The sequence below is a fragment of the Rhipicephalus sanguineus genome, chromosome 5 (assembly GCF_013339695.2).
Source record: "Rhipicephalus sanguineus isolate Rsan-2018 chromosome 5, BIME_Rsan_1.4, whole genome shotgun sequence".
NCBI lineage: Eukaryota > Metazoa > Arthropoda > Arachnida > Ixodida > Ixodidae > Rhipicephalus > Rhipicephalus sanguineus.
In genome coordinates this window covers 87,006,559-87,032,028 of record NC_051180.1, presented here as the reverse complement: position 1 = coordinate 87,032,028, position 25,470 = coordinate 87,006,559, and the positions used below count along the sequence as shown (strand labels likewise).

Here is a 25,470-nt window from a genome sequence, read left to right as displayed (position 1 = left end):
GATGTAATCGGGGTTCTGCCCAGATGACCGGAGCCTGCCAGAGTCCCGGGGAGATGTCGAGGAGAGGATCCCGGAGCTGTTAACAGTAACGTTTATTTACAGGTAGCGTGTTGCTACATGATGGGGTTAGCATCATGGAAGCTCTCGAGCTTCTGGGAGCCTCTCGAAGCTTGTGAGAGCTTGAGAACTTGTGAGAGCTTGACGGGAGCGCATCGGCGCTCGCATTTTATGTCCTGGCCTTCCCAGGGTTCCCTGTAGGAAAAAACAATGGAGGCCAAGACAGTCCAATGAAAATTTCCATCTTCACCTCCGCCCCCAAAAGGGGAAGGTGAAACGCCGCCTCCTTCCCAACCCACGAAAGGAGAAAGAGGCACATCCAGTTCGTCCCATGGCGAGGGAAAAACACTGCCCACCGCGCACACACGGCACAGCACGAAGACGTTGAGTCTTACGTGGAAGTCAATTTCGTAGTCTGTTGCAATGATGGGTATGCGGCGCCAGGCAGGCCACGTGTTGTGGAAACAGCGGCAACAAGGCGCCACGGGGAACGTGGGAAATGCATCCGCAGACGGTTCCCAGACGCTGGGTCCTTTGTCCGGGGCACCTTGACGACAAAGCAAGCCGCCTCGACGGCCAACAACTCTTCCTAAACTGTCAGTCGGTCAGGCGTGCCCAAAGGGTTTTACGAGGGGCGCAGACAACCTGAGAATATTAGACGAACGACCTTCGTGTTGTCGCCGCTCTTGGGGCATCTCTGGAACCGCTGACCCGGAAGAAATCAGGGTAGTCTTAGCCGCAACGTCTCATGCGTCAAAGCGGCGCCAAGCCAGGCAGGCCGATCATAACATTGTCAAGTTCGCCATCTAGTTGTCTTCGTACCTCCGGGGCTACGTTCCGCCGGGCCGGTTAGACGCAAGCCAGTGTTAGAGCTGCACCAGCCGATCTCCCCTGCCTCTTCTATCTCTTATTTCGATACTACTCCGCGCATTATATCCGGCAAACAAAATGCACGAGCGGGAAAAGACTGCACTAGAACTTACAGCTTAAGGCTTGGACAGCGTAACTTGGAGATCAGCCACCCAATTAGCAGAAACATCAAGACTTAGTTTGACAACGAAAAGATTTTTCTCTTAATATACTAGAAAATCCTTCGGGAGCGGTATGGCCAAAGTAGGCGCCAGCGGACTGCGTGCAGCGACGCGGACGCAACCGTCATTAGGATAACGTCGCGTTGGATCGGACGATATGTGAAACGCCACCACTGGAGATAGGTACCATGCCACGGCTGCAGCATAGCTAGAGCGAACACGCGCTAAAACATTGAGGTTGTCACGGGACTCATTGCGTGACTTGTCCTCAAGTTCCTAGAACATTTCTTTAACCCATAGAGCAGATTGAGTAGATGTAGGGTATCAAACCATGCAGGCGTAATTCCGGATAACCCCCCTGCCTGTCCCTCTTGTATCTAAGATTGTCTGGGAAAAAATCTTGTCTCCCATATGCTTTTCGAATCACAAATTGGGAAAGTAAGCTAAAGACTCCACACTGATGTGGTTCAAAACGTTATAATCGCGGTCATATTAAATGCTAGAAAAATTGGTTATTTAATATTTTCCTTCCTAACCGTTTTAACTATTAGCAGTGGTCCTAAGCTATACGAGAAGAGAAAGTAAACGTGACAAACCTCCTTCCTTAAGGGTGATGACGTGCTCCAGTACGTTCAGGTCGTTGCGAGCTCGGCACATGTACTCGCCGAAGTCAGCCACATCAGTCACCTTGATCTGTATCAGACACAAGCAGTCACCAAGAGCTATAGCAATGCCGCGGACCTTGAAGCAATAATGATGCGTTCTTTTTTTTTTTTTGGTCTCCAGCAAAAGTTTCATCTTGTTAAGAAAACATGCAGACTCACCTAAAAATCCCTGCCTGTGTCTACGTAAAGCATAACAAGTATCTACACGGACGTCCCTGAGCAAAATTTTCTGAACGAAAATTTTCATAAAAGTAGAAAGGACGATTACTCAGCGGAAGTAGTCTCGGGGGCTACGAATGCTTGTAGCACGACTTAAGTTTACACACTGTAGCTATAGTTTTATGTCAACATGCGAAGTGCCGCAAGCTGTAACGGACATGACTCAAAGGCGAATGACTAAAATTTAAATTCTGGACTGTAATGCGCAAGAACGCCGATATCATTATGATGCACACAACAGTGGGAGACTCCGCATTAATTCTAGCCGCCCCGGATTTCTTAACGCACGCCTAAAGCTCAGTACAAGCGTGTTCTTGCGTTTCGGCCTCGTCGAAATGGAGCATACAAGGCTGAGGCATGCAGGGTAAAAGGTTAGCAACGGAGTCAGCGCAATCCAACGGTTCAATAAATCAGCCAGTCAAGTAATCTTTTCTCGATACCGTATCAATTCATATTGCATGTAACCTCGCGCCACGATTCTCCCATAAACACTGCTATACCGGCGATGCCGATAAAATGGTTGACATGGTAACAGTGTTGCGAAGCCCCATCCGCGTGACGCAGAGCCACTCGCCTTGAGCGTGCTTGCGCCCTGTGTCGCCGACGATCTGTCGTCGCTCATCGGGCTCAAGGAGCTGGTCGTCGCGGAACCAGTTGACGCTGGGCTCGGGCACACCTCCGGCCTCGCAGTGCAGCACGGCCATGGCTCCGACGCTGGAGTAGGCAGCATCCTGGATGGGCTGCTTCCACTCCGCTGGGTCTGCACAGCGCGTCACGCGCGCACACGTGCAGACACATTCAAGCGACGCTCGTGGCAGAGAAGTTGCGCAATGAACATATATATAGTTAAAAGCCTGGGAACTTGCTTTTTTCACTTGAATGACATACAGAAGGCAGAATAAAATGAATGCAACAGACAAGTCAAGGAATTTATGTCATAAATATTACAGTACAGCTGAATTAAAGGGGACAAAAAGCACCTTTTCCGTCGGTGGGATCCGAACCAACGACCTTCAAATTTCGAAGGTTACATCCCACCGACGGAAAGGGGTTTCGTCCACTTTAATTCATTTCAATTTACGTCATTATTACTACGCTACAGTTAAACAGCAATTAATGTCCCTTATGTTTTCCTTGGCCTAATTGTCTGTTAGATTCATTCGTTTGTCTGTAACAAAGGAAAGAGCTCCTCGAAAAAATTCCCCTCTCGTTTGGGCCAGTTGGTGCATTTTGAAGATATAGCAGGGTACAGCGAAAAAAAAAAAAAACACAAGAGAAAGGTACAAGCCCAAGAAGTGAAAGGTCACTTTGGCGTTCCTGAAGAAAGTTGGAAATTTGCGCACGTCCTGTGTACTACCTTCCTCTGTCTCTGTTTCTTCGCAATATCTTTTATATGTGTTAAAGTACAGAAGGCGATTTTAGCATCTTTAACTCGTACGGCAGCCGCTAAGTCTACATGCGCGCGGTAAGACAATAAAAGACGGAACATTAGATTAGCGCCGGTAATATATTTGTTCCAACATTAGGCAGAAAAAAAGAAGGACTTAAGTAAGGAATATACCTCCATCAGGAGTGATGAAGCTTCAGACTTAAAGTAAGCGAATTAAGCTCTACTTAAAACTATTTTTCAAGAAAAGAAAAAAAAAATATTGTTGCAGAGAGGTCATCCGGCATTTACCCCTCAGAAAAATTGCTGGCTGTTGGTGTCTGTAAAACCCGTTATATACGTTTCTTGAGTCACAGGGATACGACAGCATTACTCAAATGACCACTCCGAATGGTATATAGGGTAAATGCTTGTCCCTACTGCACAGAGGTTTACGAATTTAGAAATTTACTGAATCTGGACCTCTACGTGGGCAGAGGCAGTACCGTGGTAAATGCGGACTTACAGTTTACTTGCAGAGTCACCACCATGGACTTGACTGAGGAGAGGTGCGGGGTGGCCAAGTATGCGCTGCACGTGTAGTTGCCGGCGTCGTGTCGAGACAGGTTGTGGATGAGTAGAGACTGGCCTTCCATCTTGTACTTCTTGTCTGCGATGTAAAGCGGCAGGAGACAGAGCAAAAGCGAGGGTCAGTTCTTCCCATCTCGGACTGCTATATAAACTCAAACCTCATTATAACAAAGTCGCATCTAAAACGAAAATAAGTTCATTATACCTGAAAATTCGTTATAAACGCATATTTGTAACACTGTATATACGACAAGACTATTATTGATTTACTTCGTTATAACCGATAATTCGTTATATCCGCGTTCGATATATCGAGGTTAAGAGTGTATACGAAGCGACGGTGTCACCTGCATAACCCTGGTGCTATCGACGGCGCTGAGATAAGAAATAAATATTTTTATCCTAAATTAAGTTCTATATGCCTTAGGGCAGAAAGTTTAATGAAATTTAATGCAAAGTGATAACGCGGTGAAATTAACGCCGGAAGAACTAAGACTGAGTAATTATCACCAAAATATTTCGGAATAGTTTCTGGAACAAGAGAAAGATGAAATCGGGAATAGCACTTAGGAACTAAGTTTGAGGTGTTTAACGAATAAAATCTTTTAGATGAAGAAAAAAAGAGGTTTGTTGGTAAAGTGGGTTCACCAGAGAACTGAAGTCTGCGAATGCGTTGTTCTGGCGAGCATTTTCTACGCGCGAACCACAGGCGATAGCATGTATCTGAATGGATATGTTCTTCCTTGCAATAGGAACAATTAGTCAATCTTTTTTATTCCGCCTTTTTTCCCCCGGTTTATGATTAAAAGTTGTTAACTATGCAGTTCATCCTTTGTATACGCCCTATCCATATCTCTAATAAATACATTCAATAATCCGAAAATGTTCTGAAGAAAAGCTACTTGAAAAAACAAAATTACATTTTTTTAGATATAATTGTACATGTACGTAACAGAAAAAGAAACATAAACCATAAAATAAAACGCATCAAGCTTCAAACTCAACGTTCTCGGCAATCATTACAGCTTCGGTAATCAAAGCCGCGCAACTGCAGTCTCGACGTGCTGTATATACTACTCTGCTTTGGAGATACTGGTGCGCTATCACTTTGCACTCGTGCAGTACAGTCTTCAGATATGGCTATGATGCTAGTAGCTTTAGAAGCACGCACTGTTAATGATGGACATTGAGTCCCTGGTCCAGGAGACGACTGGCTTCTGCTCGGCTTGAGCGCTGCACTGGAGCGTGAAGTCTTCGCCCTCGGTGCCTTGCTGAAGCTGAGGCGTGCCTTCGAATGTGATCGCTCCTGCACGTTCGTAGAATGAGAGAGAGAAACAAGTGGTAAGAGCACAATACATTCGTGTATACTGTAGAAGAAATCTGTAGAAACTATGAATGACGAACGATTGTGAAACAATTTTTTGAAGTACCCTAGAATTCCATAAAGTGGTGTTCATCATGCTATGGGGGACATATTCGGACGAAGAACAAGTACCCCACACATACGGGAAGCGAGTGACGTAATACCCCTTGAATCCATAACATGACCCAACCATGCTACTTTACATCACACTGAAACCGATATCGGCTCCGTCTTGACTACACCATCTCCGTGATGAGCCCTGCATCCTAGTGAGCTGTCTACAACACTGGTCCTTTACTCAGGAAGAAATGGAAACAAGACGTTGATTTAAATAATCTGCTGGGAAGCGTAGATTTGTCATTTATTTATTTATTTATTTTTATTTATTTGTTTACGTTTCACCTAGCCCATCATAAGGCATTTCGTAGGGGAAGGTGGACATGGGTCACAACATAACACAATTAGCAATAGACTACGACCTACACAACATATACTTCAAAGAAAAACAACTAATACGCGAATTATATCGAATTATACAAAATATATAAAGAAAAGATCGCAATCACACATTTTAAACATCAGAACGCTTCGGGATAATAAACCATTCTTATCGATAGTAATAATGAGGGCGTTGTCACAGGGAAGAAAAAAAAAGTTCACTATCACTTTCACTGACGATACCGTCTGAGAGACGGTTCCATTCCTGTATTGTTTTCACAAAGAACGAAACATCAAAACTGTGGGTTTTGTAGAGGTATTCAAATATATTTTTTTTGTGAATTATCTCTTCAAACTTAGACGTACGTCTAATTTTATTTGGACTTGGAGAGGAGAGCCGTTTAGCAGCACATTTATAATAAGAGCAGATATGATTGCATAAGCTTATTCGTTATACTAGCAGCAGATTTAATCTCTCAGCGTTGAAGGGTGGAGATCAACGCAACATCTATTAAATGAAGGACTGGGTCGCCATGAAGAAGCTAACGCTTTGAAAAAAGAAAAATCACCGACGATTACGATACTGCCTAACGCGAATTCTGAGCGCAGCTGTTTAGGTGTTTAGCAGCGGCAGACGACACACTTCCACCAGTTGCGTCGCTAACTGTTCAGAAAGAACTGGCTGAAACTATTTTGTATATAGGTACACGGTTTACATTAAGAAGAGAACGTCGTGAGTAACGTGACTGGTGCGGACAATTTCGCGCAGCCCGTTTCACATTCACCGCCGCAGACGGAGCGTAGCGCGACTGCCTCGCTAACCGGGAGACCGCGGAAGGCAGCGCGTGGGCGCGTTCCACAACAGCCGCCGCAGACAGGCCTCCGTTCGTGCAGCGCTTTATTTCCATATATGGTATCGGTGGACGCCCTCGTCGCATACCTTAGTGACGACGTCGTCGGCTACCGCACGACGGCGCGCCGCGGAACCTGTCGTCTCGCCGCTGTCGTCCCCTCCTCCTCGCGCTCACCTTGCTATCGCCGTCTTTAATCATCCGCTGCGCTCCGCGTTCGCTCTCTTTCGTCCTCGTTCGCTCTGCCGGTTACGACGACGCCGACGCCGCTCAATCCAGGAAAGGGCAGGGCGCCTAAGAGCTCTAAAATAATGCTACGAGCTTGATGGCGTTGGTCAACTTACGGTAGACGATAAGGTTGAAGGAGATCTCTTCGGCTTGCGCCGGCGCAGAGCAAGTGTACGTGCCCTTGTCAGACTCCCAGGCCTCTTCCACGACAAGATTCAGGCCGGATTTGCCGGGTTGAGGTGGTTCAATGTGGATTCTGGGAAGAATTGCCGGAAACAAGAACATGTATACGCTGTCTCTGGCTGCCAGACGAATACGGTTATGTACACTCGTGACCGTATGGAGCAAGTATTGCATCTGCCGAATACTGTCGGATGGAAATACGGGTTTTTACGCGTCCATGACGGGTGCTTATTACGAAGCGCTGGCACACAAAGTGGCTGGCTCAAAAACTCAACACCCCCTCTGTGTAAGAGACACGCAACAAGACAGCGACTGCGTTGGGTGCAGCTTGCGTCACAGTTAATACGAACACACAGAATGCCTCCTCATTTTGCCTGCGTGTTGTGCTGGAGCTGACCATTTAACCCAGTTTTGCTTAAGTTATGACTCCGTAGGTGTGCCTTGGTTACTCTGGTTGACTCGCTGCAGATTGTACGCCGCACCTTTTATTTTTGTATAACGTTTAGGTTGAAATGCAGCTCTGTTACGACTAGGGCTGGTTCACTGGCCAAAGGTATAAGTAACAAATAGTGAAGCGATACTGGTTAGAGGTGGAGAGGAAGAAAAGGAAGGCATATAGATAATAAAAAAAAGAACAGTTTTTTACTCTACACGGTAGCGGAGGAGAAGGGGCAAGGACATAATGAGAGAGCAAACGTACACGATCAGATCTCTCGGGCACAGTATAAGATCGTGTGAACGCGAGCCAGTTGGTACGTATCCATAGTTAAAAGCAGCGCAAAAATAAACGCGGTCAAGATGCACACAGGACTAGCGCTGACCGCAAACATCGCCATGGACAGCGTAAAAGTGATACTACAGCCAGTGGTAATGTCTCCCGTAAAGTTTCATTGCCCTGTACAGCTTTGATGCGTTGAAAGAATGCATTCGTATCTCTCTGCTGCGACGAATACCGGTTCGTGACAAACATGAGAACAACAGGCACGCAGGTGAGTGTGCGCATACCGTCCGCTGAGGTCGGTGATGCGGTTGCCGTCCGGGCCCTTCCATGTCAGAGACTGCTGATCGGTGCTGGAGCTACCCATACACGTCACGAAGAAGTTCTCCCGGGTGAATGTGCTCACCTCTGTCTTGGCAGGCTGAAGGTACAGCTCGCCGCGGCATTCTGCGGAAGGGAAAGAGAACGACGGCGTAAGCTATCGATACGTCAACTATGCCAACGAAAATTCTTGCGTGGCCAGACATAAAAAAAAAGAAGAAACGAGACGATAAACACGGGATCAGGCTAATCCACTGTATATAAAGTAAACAACATAAAGCTAAAGTTTAAGCATGGAAGCCTGGGCAAACGGTAATTTATGGTGATGTGAACAGCGCCAAAGGGACTTATGAAAAAAAAAAAAAGACTCCGGAGAGTGAAGAAAGCGCTCTTTTCTCTCTCTCCTGTCTTCTCTAAGCCGACTTTGTGCGTACTATCGGCGTCAAATGAAACGCGAACAGTGCGCGATTCCCCTGTAGAGAAGCATTTTTGCTTCTGTTCTAATTCTGATATTTGAAAAGAAAACATAAAAGATATAAACGAACAAAAATGTGAAACGGCCAAAAGCGCCAGGCACGCCCACGCTGGCCACCTTTATCACCATATGAGAGCTAGAACAGAAGCGAAAAATCGCACAATAAGGGGATCACACAGTGCTGCCAAACCAGATGTGCGCGCCTGGCAGTGACTGGACGGCGCGCACTAAACCTTTGCTAATGCTTGGGCCACGCGCTCCGCTGTTCGCGTTTCATTTTACATATTACTACAATGATGTGTAAAGCGCAAAGACCATAATGAGATGCAGCAGATTAGAATAGACTGTACTAGATCAGATCCGACCGGACTATATTAGTAGAGTACAAAAAATGCAGACAGAAAGACCGCTTTTAAATGCGAAGCATTTCTTAGCGAACTTCTGCGACTTCGAGCGTATCTATCTAGCCGCCTACGACTTTGTGCTCTCCTGGCCGTTTTGTTAATGGGATGTACACCAAAATTGGTATGCCATAACATGACCGTATTACGAGCATAACTGGCAGGTCATAACATGACAATCATGACATGCATGTCATGAACAGCATGATTTACATGCCACGGTCGTGGGGCTTTTGCGGCCGTTTGGTTAATTTGATATATACCAAAATTAGTATGGCAAAACAAGAGTGTTTGACGAACATAAGTGACAGGTCCTAAAGTGCAAATCATGACACGCATGCCATGTACAGCATGATTTACACAACGTGATCTCAGGGCGCTCGTGGCCGTTCGAATGAATCGATACATACCACAACTGGTATGATGAGACATTTCTGTAGGACGAACATAATTGACACATTGAAACATGAAAATCATGACACGCATGTCATGTACGACATGACTTACATGCCGCGCTCATGGTGCCCTCGCGGTTGTAGCGCTGGCTTTATGTACGCCAAAATTGGTATTGTGCGACGAGACTGTATGATGAACGTAAATCAGAGGTGGTAGCGGGAAAATCATGACATGCAAGTCATGTACGACATGCTTTACATGCCACGCTCACGGTGCCCTTGCGGCCACATCGCTCGCTTGATATACATCAAAACTGGTATTGCGCGACGAGGCTGTATGGTGAACGCAAATCAGAGGTGGTAACGTGAAAATCATGACATGCAAGTCATGTACGACATGATTTACATCCCACGCTCATCGTCCAATCGCTGCCGCTTCTCTCACGTGATATAAACCAAAATTGGTGTTGCGCGACGAGACTGTATGATGAACGTAAATAAGAGGTGTTAACGAGAAAATCATGACATGCAAGTCATGTACGACATGATTTACGTGCCACGCTCATGGTACCCTCGCGGCCACATTGCTCGCTTGATATACACCAAAACTGGTATTGCGCGACGAGGTTGTATGATGAACGCAAATCAGAGCTGGTAACGTGAAAATCATGATATGCAAGTCATGTACGACATGATCTACATGCCACGCTCATCGTCCAATCGCTGCCGTTTCTCTCACGTGATATACACCAAAATTGGTGTCGCGCGACGAGACTGTATGATGAGCGTAAATCAGAGGTGGTAACGAGAAAATCATGACATGCAAGTCGTGTACGACATGATTTACATGCTATGCTCATGGTGCACTCGCGGCCGTTTCGCTCGCTTGATATACACCAAAATTCGTATTGCGCGACGGGACTGTATGACGAACATAAATGACAGGTGCTAAGATACGAATCATGACACGCATGTGATGTACGGTATGATTTACATGATACTGTCATGGTGCGCTTCCGGCCGAACTGGATATATACCAAAATTCTTATGGCATTACACTAGTGCGTGACAGGTAATGCATTGTATATTCCAGTATATATGTTTCATTATCATGGTGTATACCGGATTGTCCATGCACGCATGAATGGCAAACGATGCCATGGCATGAACGCCTTCACTTGTCTCAAAGACAAACAAGGCGATGTAGCAGCTCTTTGCCGGCTGCTCCGCATTACATCGATTCCCACAGTGCGTGGGATCTGCCGTATTTTTTCAGCTCCGACAGATATAAAGTACGATACAAAGGTTCCCAGTTACATGAAACACGTAATGTGACAAGAATTCAGTTGAGCTCGTAACATTTACAACAGTCGAACAGTACAGAAAATAAGTGAACCAAGTGTTGCTTTTGGAAAAGCAGTTTAGAGCGCGACAAAACGCTATGTGAAGTGGTGACTACGCACGTAAAAACATTTGATTGGATAATAAATGTAAATAGAGCTGAAACATCCAGTCACGTGGCATGCGTGCGTTTAACTTTAATAAGCCAAACGCGAAGTGACGTCAGTCCTGGACATAGCGCGAGGACTTGCTGGAGCCGATAGTTGAGCCAAAAGCCACTGACTATACAGCTTATCATATCCCGCGTAAAGCTCTAGACATAACCATAAAACTACACCTTTCCCGCCCAGTTTCCTGGCTCCAAGCTAACACTTTACCCGGAACCGATTGAGAGCGTACAGCTTCCGACCTTCTGGGAGCTTCCCGTTAACGGATAACTGTAGTAGATATCCATGAAGATACGCATAATTACCGGATATCCATTAACAGTGCTTATCGCCTTTGGTAAGAAACACATGTCTATCGTCTTTACAAATGCAACAGTACTATATATAGAAGAGATGGCGACACAAATCTCTAGAGTAACCACATAAGCAGAACAGCGGCCGTCCTCAATCAGTCGCAGCATGAAGTGGAAAGACGAAGGAGTGCGCAATTCTGGAGTGCGCAAGAAAACAATGGCGGATCGGGAGGAAGGGCAAAGGGAAGGGGGGGGGGGACGCAACGAAATGTGGTCGAACGACACGGAAGAAAACAGAGTAGAGTCGCCTACGGACAAATGTATGCAGCACATAATATACTTCGCCGTGCCATGGAAGCGGCATACTATATGGGAACGTGTTTCTGCAAACTGCGTCCGTCCACGATTGTTGCCACGGCGTTTCTGTAAAACGGCCCCTGGGGCAATTCACCGTGGCACCAGTCTCCTTTTGTTGCTTTCCTCGATGAAGCACAGCTAACGTCAAAAACAGAAATAAAGAAACAAAGAACATCTTTGCTTGAGTGTCCTACGCCGTACACTTGCGTCTCGTTCCTATTTTTGTTCATGCGTACGGTATATGCTTTACGGTCTCCCAAGACTCTAGTGGCGCCAGTGCCCCCCCCCCCCCTCCCCTCCTTTCAGTTTTTGTGTTACCGTCCCGTATAGTCTAGAAACGCCCCGCGTGTCTCTCCGGAGAACTGTTACTTATACGCTGTCGCGCGTTACGCTACGCTGAAGTTTAACTGCGCCTGCGACAGTCAAAGGAAAGAACAGAACAAAAGAAGATGGAATCTCAGAGAGACGAACAGTATAAAGAAGCAGTTGTTTCGCGAGCGAAAGAACCCGCCTTTTACAGTCGGACGAACGAACTCGGAAGCGTTTGCCCCCGCGCGCGGAGGAACGAAAAAGACGCACTGCTCCGGCACCGAGCCGAGTCAAGCCGCTGCCGAAGGAAGAAACGGAGTATGAAGAGACCGAGGGCGCATGCCGAAAAAAACAACACGGCAAAACTGGAGACGCGGACGGAGCAATTGCCTCGGCGGCTACGGATGGCTAGGTTTGCAGCGTGCTTTTTGCAGGAGAAAAAAAAAATTTTTTTTTCACGAAGGCAACGAGACCGGACGAAAAAGAAACAAGGTTGCAGTTTAAGGAAGCCGTTCATAAATACTTTGTCTAAAAAAAAAAATGTTGTAGACACTGCTTCATTTTATACATACCCACTATCTCGGGCGTTTCAGAAAAGTTCGCAAGGCAGATTCATGAACATTCCTAGTGTATTCCTAGCACGTGTTCAGGCGTGTTCTGAACATGAAAGCGTAGAACATGGCTGCGCTCACGAGCTCTTGTTGAAAAGCATAAACCCTGCCCGCACTGCAAGAGTAAACTTCATTGACAAAGATTCGAAAACATCCATACGGACGGAGAGGTTATGAAAGTTTAGTTTAGGTAATGCTAACATAACTAAGGCAAATGCAGCGTGAAACGCGTATGGCTACGGTTGTCGCCAACGAAGCTTACGAACTTGCCACTAACGGCGCAGAAGGTGCGGCTATAAGACGATGCCACGTCAGAATTGACGACTGCGTTTTAACGCGATAGCGTTAGAGAGCTCGTGTCGCAGAAATTCCGCCGTCGGCGTCGGCACCGTTGGTTGTGAGCGAAAAATCGACCGTGAGCGAAAAATCGAGAAAGAAGCAAATAGAATAAAAATTTCGGTCCCATTGAGGATCGAACCCGGGCCGTTCGCGTGGCAAGCAGGTGTCTTACCACAAAACCACGATGTTACTTGCAGCTGATTCGGAAAAAAACACTACATAAATGCCATGTAGTGGAAGGAGTCTCCTTAACGCATTTTGTTTGACAGGTGTCACGACGAAAACGAGCCCATTCGGCGATTTGTAGGCGCATTTGGGAGGCCATCAAACTATGACGAAAAAGGCCGGGATAGTGCAGCCATCGCCGCTAAAAACACACACGAACTTTCAAACAGCTCTAAAAATGGACAACTATGTCCATCTAGCAGAAAACATATCAACAAGCAAACAGCAAACGCTAGATAATGTGCTGCCATCTGTGAGGCATTGTGAGACTCTTCTTGGCCTCCGAGATGGCGAGCGCGCGGCGTGTATCTTGGAGGCCATGTGACTCTTGCTTTAGATCAAAAAGCTGTACCATTCGCGCGCGCGCGCGCGTGTGTCTGTGTGCGTGTGTGTGTAGCAATACACATTAATAAGTATGCACTAAGTGGTTGAAGTGCGCACTAGGGGCCGGATTTCGCTATTGCGTTCAACTCTTAAAGGCGAAGCTTAAGGGTCCCCCAATTTTTTTGTCCCTTCAGTGAAGCTGCAGTGCGGAACAGAATTCACTGAGGAGCCCCGCTCTGACCATAGAAAGGACAACGGATGGATGCATGGAAATGAACGAAATGTACGGTATAGACCATAATGCACCACGCCGCTTGACAAAATACATAAAACAGACTCCCACGCTCAAGTGGTCGCATCCCCGCGAGCACAAAGCCGTGAACACAAACAAAGGAGATCTTCAAGAATACACAAAAACGCGGAGCTTAAAAGAAAAGGAAATGCTTGGGGGGGGGGGGGGGGGGGGGGGGGTATGCAACGAATATAACAAGATCTGCCCCGCCAATGGGCCTGGGTAGCCGCCTTTCACGCTTAAGTTATTCCGATCGAAAGCACCATTCGCATTACCGAGCTCTCTGACGTGCACCCGCGCATCCAATCACTCCCGTCTCTTTAGACCCATAACGACGCCACAGGGGAGTGCATTTCGACGGGGCTAAAAGAGAAGTAGCCACGAAGGAAAGAAAGGAAGGCCACATCCGTCGAGCTACGCGAGGTCTCCGAAGGGCGAGATGTTTGCATTAAGGACAGCAGGGACGCCAAGCCCGGGAGGTATTTATCCGCACCGGGCACACACTGATGGCTGCGCCCTCCGTAGGCCTACACTCGCATATCCGGGTCCCTTCCTTATTTAGCCACGCTGTTCTAATATACGGGATCCAAGTTGATTGACTTACTGAAGACAGGGCACGCTTGTTTGACTTACCATGCTTGCGTAGGTATCCCTTTTGTTTGAGCTGCCCCGACTGAAAGGCATTTAATATCCCCGCTTACCTTAACAGTGAGGCGATTTTAGTTCAGTAAGAGGGTTCCTCGAAGAACCGTGGTAAGATAGACGGTGACACACGTTCCAACAAAGATACAAGCGTAACACTTGACTTAATATAGCTGGTCTTGGTGACTTACTAGCGTGCACCATTGGTCCTGTGACAGGAATGCTTTCCAGTCAGCATGTTTAAAAAAAGCTAAAGTCGCGAAAAAAAAAAACCTTTGGTGATGTAAGTAAGACAGACGATATAACAAAACTATAATGAAGACAAAATATACACTAGAAATCACGTTAATATTGAAGGGAAAAAAACTTGATGTCAGTTCGGACATTCTAGGGAGGAGTGAAAAGTCCAGGACATAGAAACGTACACGAACGCGCAGGTCTAAGTTATACCACCCCGTGTTGGGCAAGATTGGCTATCCACTTTTATAATAATGCAACGCCTCTGAATCACTCAATAAAATACTGATCACACTACGAATGTCATCCATAGGAAACGTCGCATCGAATTCTCTCTCGCGGCTACCATTTCTTACGGCGGCAGAAAAATGCAGCGACTTTTTCGGACTCCTAAAAAAAAAAAGAAGTTGTGACTTCTCTGCTTGTGCAGTGCCACAGGATTGCGAAAACACTGGGTCGTATACCGTGCGCATACCGCAGCGGGGCAATCGTCTATGTCGGGCGACAAACGAGACGCGAATAATGGACGCCTGGAGGGCAATGGGCTTGCTTGCCTTTGAGCTCGGCCTGGAATGAGCCTGTGGGGACGAGGGTCACGCGCGTGGGTCAAGGGAGAATTGGTTTCAATAAAGCTTCGGCTAGTGTCCTCAGGCTGGCAGCATTCGACAGACTCCTACAACTATACCGCCGAGAGAGACCCATTCAGGCAACGCCTCGAGGCTTCGCGGCGTTGGCTTCGTCGTCAAGCTCTTGAGTCTTCGCTCGACTTGTTGCGCAAACTGCAATCGAGGCTGGTTCGTTAATCTGGACTACACGAGTGTCCGTGTACAGAGTTCAGTGTGCGACTACCCCGGCTGCAGGCATACCTTGAAATGGCGACTGCGCGCGATGCGCCATCAAAGTTACCCGTCATGCGCCTGGCTTCGTACTATAGTTGGCAAATTGAGCCCGAAGACTGCTACGGAACTATGCGAAAAAATCAAGCAGGAAATTAATATTAACGAGAGATACAGAAAAATACATTTAAAAAAGTGGCTGCAGTGCCTACATGGAGAATTGAAAACCGCAAAAGAATAATGAATAACAAATTTCTGCCCAATATTTAGCATCCTGCAAACAGTTATAAAGCATCAGTGTGATTTGGTACAGCTCAGCCGGTAGCGCCCACATTTGTCCACTGACTGATAAGTGGACGCCAAGAGCCGAGGGACGGTAGCCGACACTTAGATAACAAGCTTGCGTGCCTCCAGCCGTGATTTCACGAGGGAAGGGCCATCAGTAGATAAATTTCTAAAGTTAAGTTGTAAGGAAGCAGTTGTGTTACCACTAGAACGCAGTCGAGTTTCTGCCAGTGCTCTTGCACCTCCCTTACCATTTTACATTTTTCATTGCGGCTGTAGACTTTTTAATGATGCCGCATACCGCACAAGACTGCCGCTCGGCGCTGTGAAGTTATGTGTGTGCGTGTGTGTTCCCCTCTCTTTCTCTCTTTCTTTACTCTTCTTTCAATCTCCCCCATCCCTCCCCCTGTGCAGGGTAGCATGCCGGTTATGCCAAACTGGTTAACATCCCTGTTGTTCCTCTCTCCCGTTTTCCTTCATTGCAAGCCAAAGAGCTATTACATTTACACGCGAGTAACTGAAAACGCTATGCTGTTGCCCATCGACCGCACGCCTTCGCTAAATAACGTACCCGACATCGCGTTTATTTAGCATTCGTTATTGAACAGAATGTTGAGCAAAGATTGTCTTTTTTGTTCTCGTTTTTTGCGAATAAAGATTCAGATTTCCAAGTAAAGACACACCACCTCGGCTTGTTTAAAGAAGGTTTCGCACAGAAAAAATTTACGAAGTGTATTCCCACTACGCGCCGAAAAGAAGGTCCTGCATAGGCTCGTAACAGAAATTTGGGCGTACTGCTAACGCGCTCCACAGCACGCGAAATTGAAACGAAAGTGCGAACAAAACGGCTCATCGCAGAGCCCGTCGCCATGCCAGCACAGGAGCACGCAAGTGCTGAATGTGCCTGGGCCGCACACTACCGGTTGCATCTTTTATTATTATTGTTTTTGCAATGCATGAAACAGGAATGCTTGCGAGCTCGAATGTACGATCGAGAATGACAAAAAGAAAAGAGAAACAGTATTTTCAATTCATGGAAACTGCCGCTCGTTCGACGTCTCTTCTCTTTTCAGGACGGGGCAAGGAGGGGTGGAAGCATTTGCGCAAGACTGCGGGGCCGTCGTTGCACGTAGCGTACTCACGACGCTTACACTCGCTCGGAGCAGCACCCGGTAGTCGTCGCTTCTGTCGTCGCTATGAAGACTAAACAACAAATATGAGAGAGAGTCGAGAAAGAGAGAGAGAGAGTGAGGGAGAGAGAGAGAGAGAAACAGAGCAAGAAATAGAGGAGCACTGTAAGCACACAACGCAGAATGAAAGAGAAACGTCTGATGCCACTTGGGCATTGCGAGAACTTCGAGATATATATAGTATAAAGGGAAAAAAAAAGCATGGCGAAATTTTCGAAAAAAAAAAAAGCGTTCTAAACACGCAGGAAAGTATACACTCGCGTAGAAAGGGTGCGGGAGTAAGAAGTGGCACCTCGGCAACAACGATAACAGAGACAAACTAAAAAAGGAAGCACTTAGAAGAATCAAGAGAGCCCTGGTGTGAGGAGAAATGCGAACGCTTGTTGTTGTCCCGGGAGAAATTTCCGCCGCCTGCATTTGGCGTTGCGGCGCTGATTGCGGAGAAGCAATATACGTGTATAAGAAAGCTGCGCGAATGAACGGCGCAATAATCATTTACGGCACCGCGCCGGCAAAGAAAGAGTTCGCGATGCGCACGTATAGGAAGTTGCGAAGAGCTCATTTCGTTAACGAGAGAGCAAAGTAATCAAAGACGAGATGCAGGCGCGAGGTGCGTGCCTGTGCTCTACGGGGACACTCGCTTTGTTGTGAGGGGGACCGCGAGATGAGTCGATGGAACAGGATGCATTGACGCCGCCGAAGACGTAAGCGGCACTTAAGCGAAAAAAGAAATAACACCGAAAGAGAAGCGAACGGGGCATGACTGTGTCGCGGGAACAGCCTTATTCCGTAAACGCATTGCGTACACAGCACTAAGACGCAATTCATCGTATAAAAAACAAAGACGAAACGCTGAAAAAGGAAACAAAGGCGGTGATGGAAAGATGGACTCTACATAGGCTCAAGACTGAATAAATGAACGTATGACAATCTCTTTCAGTGGCGACCGTTTGTGACATGGAGTAGAAAGCCGTTACTAGAACTGGTTAGAAATGCTTGACTGTGGCGCATAATACATTTCGTGAAAAGGGGGATAGAAAACAGCAGAAAGTGAAGTGTCAGCGCTTCACTTTTTTATTTTTTCTGTCCCCTTTTTCGCGAAATGTATTTCGCGCCACAATCAAGCATTCCTAACCAATCTAAGTACCAACTTGCGCAACATGGTCATTTTGTTACTAGCACGGCGACATCATCAATAAAGTTTCTCTTCTCTCAGTTTTCTTCGCTCCTTTCCTCTTTCCCCGTGCAGGGTAGCCTACTTAGTGGGCTCAGTCCTTGCCAACGTTTCGCTGTCTTTCATGCATCGTGAAAATTCGGGCGAGTTGGTGTTGCATGGTGAACCACAGCGCAACTGCCGAGACGAGGGCGGTAAGAAGAAGGAAACACAAGGCGCTGGCTTACAACTAGTTTATTTTCTTCAGAAACGCGCATATATCACCTTCAATCACGAATTATGATGCACTGTCTGCAAATGCGTCAAATTCGCATGGCATAATTCGAAGACACTCAGTATTACATTCAGAAAAAGAAAATGAAGGAATGTGTGGTTTTGTGTGTTTCCGTAATTATTGTCAATTAGCGTTTAGTTAAATATCTAATTATTCTGCCATCAGTAAGCTTCAATACTTGCATAAAAAGAATCAACTATTAGGCACGAAATGCATGCACAGTTTGTTTTTGGTTGTATTCATTTCTAGTGGAGAGAAAAAAATACTCTTTACGTTGGTCCTGGAACGCGGCACGTCGAACGATCGTCTAACATGGTAGCGTATCCAGCAAAGTGATCCTCTGCAGCAATACGCAGCACAATGAAGTTAAATGACCGCCAATTGTCCACTCAGGAAGCCTGCACGAATGTGCACACCGAGTTTCAGGCCATTTGAAGAAACACGCGGCGTGTAACGCGCCTCCGAAATTCGCGTACACAATTCTGTACACCGTGACTGAACGCGGCATCGATAGCACTCACCAAAAAAGAGTTGAATTATCGCAACAGAGCACGTGTCGATAACAGTTAGGCGCTAGGCTTGATTTCTTGCTGATTTATCGTGTTTGTTTTTTTCTTTCTTCCTTTTTGTTGTTTCCGTGCTGTTCTCTTCTCCTGTGTCGCGTGTAGTTGCGCGCTTCTGAAGAAAATAACCCTGTTGCAAGTCAACGCCTTGTGTCCTGCTAATCATCTTCGTCTCGGCGATCGCGCTGCGGTTCAACATCACTTCCATGTATCCTTATTATATGTCTGTCTCTTGTTCTTTAGGTCAGGCCGGACGTGACCGAGAAGGTCTCAGGAACACGAACTGCCACGCACCCGCGAGCTCTGCCAAGTGGCAGCGGGGAGTCTGCTGAGAACGAGCAGCCTGTGTGAGTGAGTGAATGGCGCACGCTGGCAACGAGAAGACCACCCGGCGGGATGTATGGCCGGAAGGGGGACGCGTCTCGTGCGGTCCGAAAACGAATGCATTTCATTAGGGGAAAGCACTCGCCCGTACGTTCGCCCGCTGCGACCTCCTGGACAATCCCACCGACGCACCGCAGTCACAAGCGAAGTACCCCACTGCGATCGCAGCGCCGCGCTCCGGATAGAAAGCCTGATGTGCCCTACGACCGCGCCCTTCGATCATGGAGGAGTAATAATAATAAAAAAAAACAAGAAGGGAGGAAAACATGACGATTCTGAAGACTATCCATTGAAGAGAAAGCACTGAGGAAGGGCTCGTGGGAAATAGTTGCAGACCATGTGATAAGCATGGGGTAATTTGTAGTAAGAGGGGTTGGCGAGAGCGGATGGTGACTAAGCAATGGGCCAACTACACCTAGACAAGCTAAGGGCTACCGCGAACGAAACAATCCCTTCAAAGGCCTGCTTCCAAAGAATCAACGCCCAGATAGTAGTCCAAGAAATGTGTGGCGGCGTCGGAGAAATGTGACTCGCCGAGGCTTGCTTCCTCACATTTCCCTCCTGGTCTTTTTCTTTTCTCAATACCTCCAATGGATAAACCTTCCAACACGAACTCCTTGAGCTTTGTATAAGGGAAGTCAGCAGTCTAAGAGACACTTCAATATTTGCAGAGGTACTTACGATCTTATTTTTGTAGAAAAAGATCCGTTCAATAGAATAACATGTTTAGAAGAACAGAAGGTTGGGCGAGTTTGTACTGATCCATTAAGGTACTTGGAAGGCAAAACACACAAAATGCACAAGAAGAGAGCGCTCGTCTTGTGTAGTTCTTCTTGTGTATTTTTTGTGTTTTGCGCTTCCAAGTATCTTCATAGAATAAATTGTACAAAATCTGCTAGAATGTATAGGGTTCGCTAAACGTTCCCAGGCCGCGCTGTCATAGAAATACATGAAATGGTGGCCAGGAAACTTTCAACCACCCCTATACATATCTCTTTCTCTGTCTCTCTCTTTCTAAAAAAAGAACAGTTGATGTACATGCACGGTAAAAATTAAAGGGCAGCACTTTATAAAAAGGACACATAACTGAGTGTCAGGGTCACTTCCGGGACTGCGACTACGTAACGCACATCCTATCAACACACTTCGTTTCGTTGTTGACAAGTGCCACCAGGAAAGCAAAGCGACGTGCGGACGCCCTCATGATGAAAGGGTGAGCGTGAACCGCTCGTCTAAAAGCTTTTCTCCGTGCCCAGCGCGCGCGTTATATATCCCAGGAATTATAAACTACTCAGAGCGGGCTTAAAAGCGCTTTTGCCACAAACGCTGCTCCTCTATGCGCTAAGCGGAAGTTCTCCGGAAACTAATCCCAAACAAACAAGTTAGGGAGTCTAGAATCCTGGGCAGTCGCCTGTAGCACCTCGATTGCGAAGAGAGAGGGAATTAAAATAATAAATAAATATATATCAGCGCTGTCGTGATCGATAGCGGAGTTAACAGGCTTACCGCGCGACGACCGACGCGTTTATTATTCCTCGGCACGGGTTGTCATGGAGACGGTGCTCCAGCTTAAGTCCTCCACCAGGGGCGGCCCGCAGATGTCTGTTTTTTTATAATAACAACGAGTTATGTAAGCGTTGTCACAAAGAAAAAAAAAAGAAGGAACTAAAGATATATGTTGCAGTGCTCGCGGTAACGGGAGTAGAAGCTCCGCTGCTGAGAAAAATATTGTGATGTTTATGTACAGCCATACAAACAAACAAGTACAAAAAGAAACGAGCAACCGACAAGCAAACGAACTGCGAATGCATATTGAGCAGCGCGCCACCATTGGTTTCACAACAGGCGACGCTTATATAACTGGTAGAAAACTGGACGTGTACAGTCTAGTTAACCTCCCTGCCTTTCCTATATTCCTCCTCTCCCTTTGTTTCAATCGCCGTGATATGACAAAATGGATGCATACCGTCAACATCACGAAAATGCGACTTCCAAAAGAAAAGCACAAGCTGAAGTCGACCGGCTCTAATTTTAATTCATTATTACCACCCCGATAACCAGAAGAAAATTCGTGAAGAGCACTACCGATTCGTCCAATGCGGTAGGCATGGGACGACCCTATGCCTACATGTAACTCTGTACACCATCACTGTATTCTGATCACATGAAATATGCAGCATTTGTCGTGCATATAACGTTTCTGAAGGATTAAACTAAAATGAACGACTTTGGGATTTAAGGCTGCGTGTACTGCCATTATCACTTTAATTTGAAACCTGGTCTGTGAACCGTTCATTGGAAAAGGAGTATGTCAGACATGCGCGCAGACGATCGGCTTGCGACGAGAGTTGAGGCGTCGCTTCACAGGCCTGAAATTGTAAGTAGAAGCAAAGTTAAGGACAAAAAATTCTTGAAATATTGAAGCAACTAAGCTCGGCAAATGTTTCAGCTCCACTAATGTGAAACCTGGGGAGGGGCGAAGCATGCAGAGTGCGCCGGGGTTACAGCTTCATCGGCCCTGCGTCGGCGTTGTCTTTCGCGGGCGAGCGCGCGTTCTCGCTCTTTTCGAGCTTACAGTTCAGCGTCCATCGAAGAAAGAGCGTTTCCAGAGCCAACACGCCCTTCGCTCTCTCGCGCCACAGGGCGCGCGCTGATTGGGCGCCGGAGAAGCGCCGGTGGGATGAGCAATCGCGCCCTTGCTGAGGCGGTGGCGCCCTCTCTTGCGTTGAACCAGTTTTAACTATTTAAATGAGAGGCTGACTTGCCGTAAGTTGTCTTCGTGTTACACACCGCAACATGCTACGAACAGAAGAAAACGACATTTGAAGCGAATTTTGAGACGGAATATAACAATTTTCCTCAATTAACCAATTAAGTCCTGATTATTTCCCCATTTTAAATTAGTTTATATCATGTTAGTTTATCCTGAACCGGACTAATGATACACTTGTTTTTGACCATAGTTTGACAGCTTGATTTACCGTGACGACGACATGACACGCCGCCAAGCCGAGAACATAAGGTGCTTCGCCCCTAAAAATCAAACGAGGAAAGCCATCATACCAGTTCCGTAAGTATACATATACATACTCTTGCCAAATAGCGCGATACCACGCGACAATCTCCATCATTTTATGAATGTCTTGCGCTGTAAAGGGCTGAAATCAGCATTTAATACCCCCTTTCGCCTCATATCAAACTGACGTTTTCACGTTATCGCATATTAGCGGGTGAATTCTGACACAAGTACGTCGAACGACAGACTCCGCTAGATGTAGCTGCCGACGCTTGAACTTGCGAGGGGAAGAGGTGCCAACGTTAAACTACATCCGACCGATACTGACGCGCGCGATAAGGAAGGATCGTTCCAGTTTACAGAGTGATCGCATCCGTATACGTCAAAAGGGGACGGCGCAGCGCCTGCGAGGCAACGTACAGTGGGATGACCAGCCATCGTTCGCGTTTACTGGAGGGCTCGCAATTGCAACATCCCGCTACTTCCCAAAAGCCAGTGCCCATTACAGAAACTTAAACCTTTCCCTTACATATTGCTCAATCGACGTCGCAAGAAAGGGACATTGACCAATAAAGGAACTGCGGGCAACGTCAACGTTGAGACAACAGATACCACCCGGTACAGAGCAACCCGTATAGGCGAGGATGTAGGAGAGGGGAGAGAGAAACGAAGTCTTCGGACATGGGTGCGCCACACACATTTATCGTCGGCAGTGGCTAGGACAGGGGAACTGGCTCCGGGCGTCCGAAGCCAACGGTCCGTGGTGATCGGATGAGGCCGCGCATCGCCTCCACGTCCGACGCAGCGCGCGGATAGCCCCGCTTGGAGGGGCATCCATCACGGACACCCTATCGGGTGGCCAGCAGGCGACCGCGCAAAACTTGCGTCCCGTATATCGCCCGCACTGGCGGCGCGCAACTCGGTGGGTGCGTGGCCGGTGTTTAGCCGCACGTTTGCGGGTATCAGCATGCCACTCAGCCACACACACACACAGTGTAGCTACACTTGTAACTCTTGTAACGCCCATAGGTTCTGCGCGTACACTGAAATGCCGTTCACGTCGGATAGATGGTCGCTCGTGTAGACCTGACGGCTTAATCCAGCTAGCCTCTTTTTCGATGCGGTGCGACAGGCGAAAGTTGGCCACCGGAGGTTACTGTCACTGCATGTGTCCGACACCTTTTCATCCATCGTTCGGCCTGTACACGGAGGCCGTTTGCACTCTTCGTCCTTTATACACAGAACTTGGTGCTATCCCACCTTTTACGTCACATGTGATTCATGTTTTAAATAGCAGTTCGAACGCGTGACAGAACAGCAGTCATCTAACAGCAGTGAAACAGGCCGTGGACCTTCAAAGAGAGGCAAAATAAACTTTCAGCATACAAAGTTACTTTGTTTTGTACACAGTAACCCAGTTTACACCCTTAAGGGGGTTTTATCGTGACTTTAACACCCTTATGCCTTAGGAAAAGGTGTTTTCACGAGTCAAAACACCCAAAGCATGGGGAGTTGCCAATGGCCTAAACACCCTTATCACTGAAAAACGTGAAAAATAAGAGTCTACCAGTCAGGGAACATGCAATTACAGATGACATCAGCATAGGAGGCGCACGTACGCCCCCAACCATACACGCAACATAGCATATTGTAAAATACCCCATAGACGGAGCGCTCGCGCTGCACAGCCTTACACCGACCATCTGGTATATATAATTATAGTATCTTAAGCCGCCGTTTAGTGACGGTGGGGATATTCCTGTTCCGTATAAATTAACATTAAACATTAACAGAATAGGCGTAAATTTATGGTGTGCTTGTAGATAGCCGTAAAGGGACATATCTTTTAATCTAAATCGCCTAATATCCGACAACATTTTAATCAGCGAGTCCCAGTTATCGTCTGGCACGCTGTCGTATGGGCCATAGGTGTTTCGATAACCCATAACACCCTTTGCTCCTAAAGGGTGTTTTAGGTAAAGTATTACACCTTAAAGGCTATTTGGGGAAGGAAAACGCCCTTACACCCTCATTTTTGCTAATTCTGGTTAGGCAAAAGGGTGCTTTGCTAGCTTGAAACCGCCTTAAAGGGCCCCTCACCAGGCCACATAGCAAATTTTAGTTAGACGCTGGAAGTTGTGTGCCGAATGAAGAGCAGTATGCCGCAAGAATTTTTCAAATCGGTTCACTACGAGCTGAGAAAAACAATAATTTGTAGCGGTGCGAAACCATGACGCGAGGAGGCGAGATTCAAACCCTTGCCACTCGCCCCGTGTAGCCTTAGCAAGCCAAATCCCTTCCCTGCCCTCTTCACTTGACACATACGCATCAACACGTCATGCGCATGCATGGTCACGTGCGCATGACGTGCCCGAGCCAGCCCGAGCACGCGAGCGGCGTTGCACGGTCGCTACCTTTTTTTTATGTAGCGGCCGTGGGCGTTTTGTCGGCGTCCTCTGTGGTGTACTGCCTGTTTCTGCGGGACGGGCATGAAAGTTGAGACATTTGTACGGGCACAAGAGTGGCGGTATCATGAGCCAGTGCAACATTAACGTTTACTTGGACGCGGAAGAATAAATGAGCATAATGAGTGCTCGAACGCGCCAGAACATTACTTTCGTTTCCAGGGCTGGCGTCTGCTCGATGCGCTAACCCAATGCCACCTAACCGCGGGGACACGAACGCACGGGAAAGGGAGGCACATTAGCCCCGCATCTCGCTGCAATTCACGAAAAAAAAAATGAAAAGGACGCACACATTCCCTTTGTGTGTCTCTATATTTCTCTCAAGTTTTATTAATCTATTCAAGCAACAAATTACACGAACTACACATGTTGTGTCAAATAATTATCGCAGAGTCACGTGCTACTGTTGGCGATGTCAGAGCACAGTCGTCTACGTCGAGGAGCGACGTCACAGCACTACCATCTACGTAGGGCCATTTTCTCATGTACGTCATCCCCTCATTCTCTAAAGCGCGCGCCCGCGAGAGGAAGGGCAAGCAGCGTTCACCTTGAAATTTGACCCGTTTCCGCGGAGCGTAGCGTTGCAAATTTTGGCAGACGTGATCGTAAACGCCCACTGTATGCATTGCGCTCGTTAGCTCAAAATTGTCAAACCTGGTGAGGGGCCCTTTAAGGGTGCAAAGTGGTTTACAGTGCACGCGCTATACTATATAGTATACTATAGTATACTGTCCATTAAAAATCTATAAGCAGTAAACACTGCTTTTGCACTGCTAATGGACAGTTTTTCCTGCTACAAGCATCGCAGCAATACCTTCTGTTAGGCCTATATCCCTGTTACTCA

The 25,470-nt window shown here is 47.1% G+C and overlaps 1 protein-coding gene across 1 annotated transcript in view; it reads right to left on the bottom strand.

Annotated features, from left to right (window-relative positions):
- Positions 1-25,470, bottom strand: part of LOC119393949 (neural cell adhesion molecule 2) — a 58,879-nt gene that overhangs the window by 7,605 nt on the left and 25,804 nt on the right. The window contains exons 2-7 of the mRNA XM_049415993.1: positions 7,998-8,188; positions 6,926-7,065; positions 5,101-5,235; positions 3,865-4,008; positions 2,559-2,732; positions 1,685-1,792 (exon numbers count right to left, since the gene is read on the bottom strand). Of these exons, the coding sequence (XP_049271950.1) occupies positions 1,685-1,792; positions 2,559-2,732; positions 3,865-4,008; positions 5,101-5,235; positions 6,926-7,065; positions 7,998-8,188 (892 nt within the window). The remainder of the gene's footprint in view (positions 1-1,684; positions 1,793-2,558; positions 2,733-3,864; positions 4,009-5,100; positions 5,236-6,925; positions 7,066-7,997; positions 8,189-25,470) is intronic.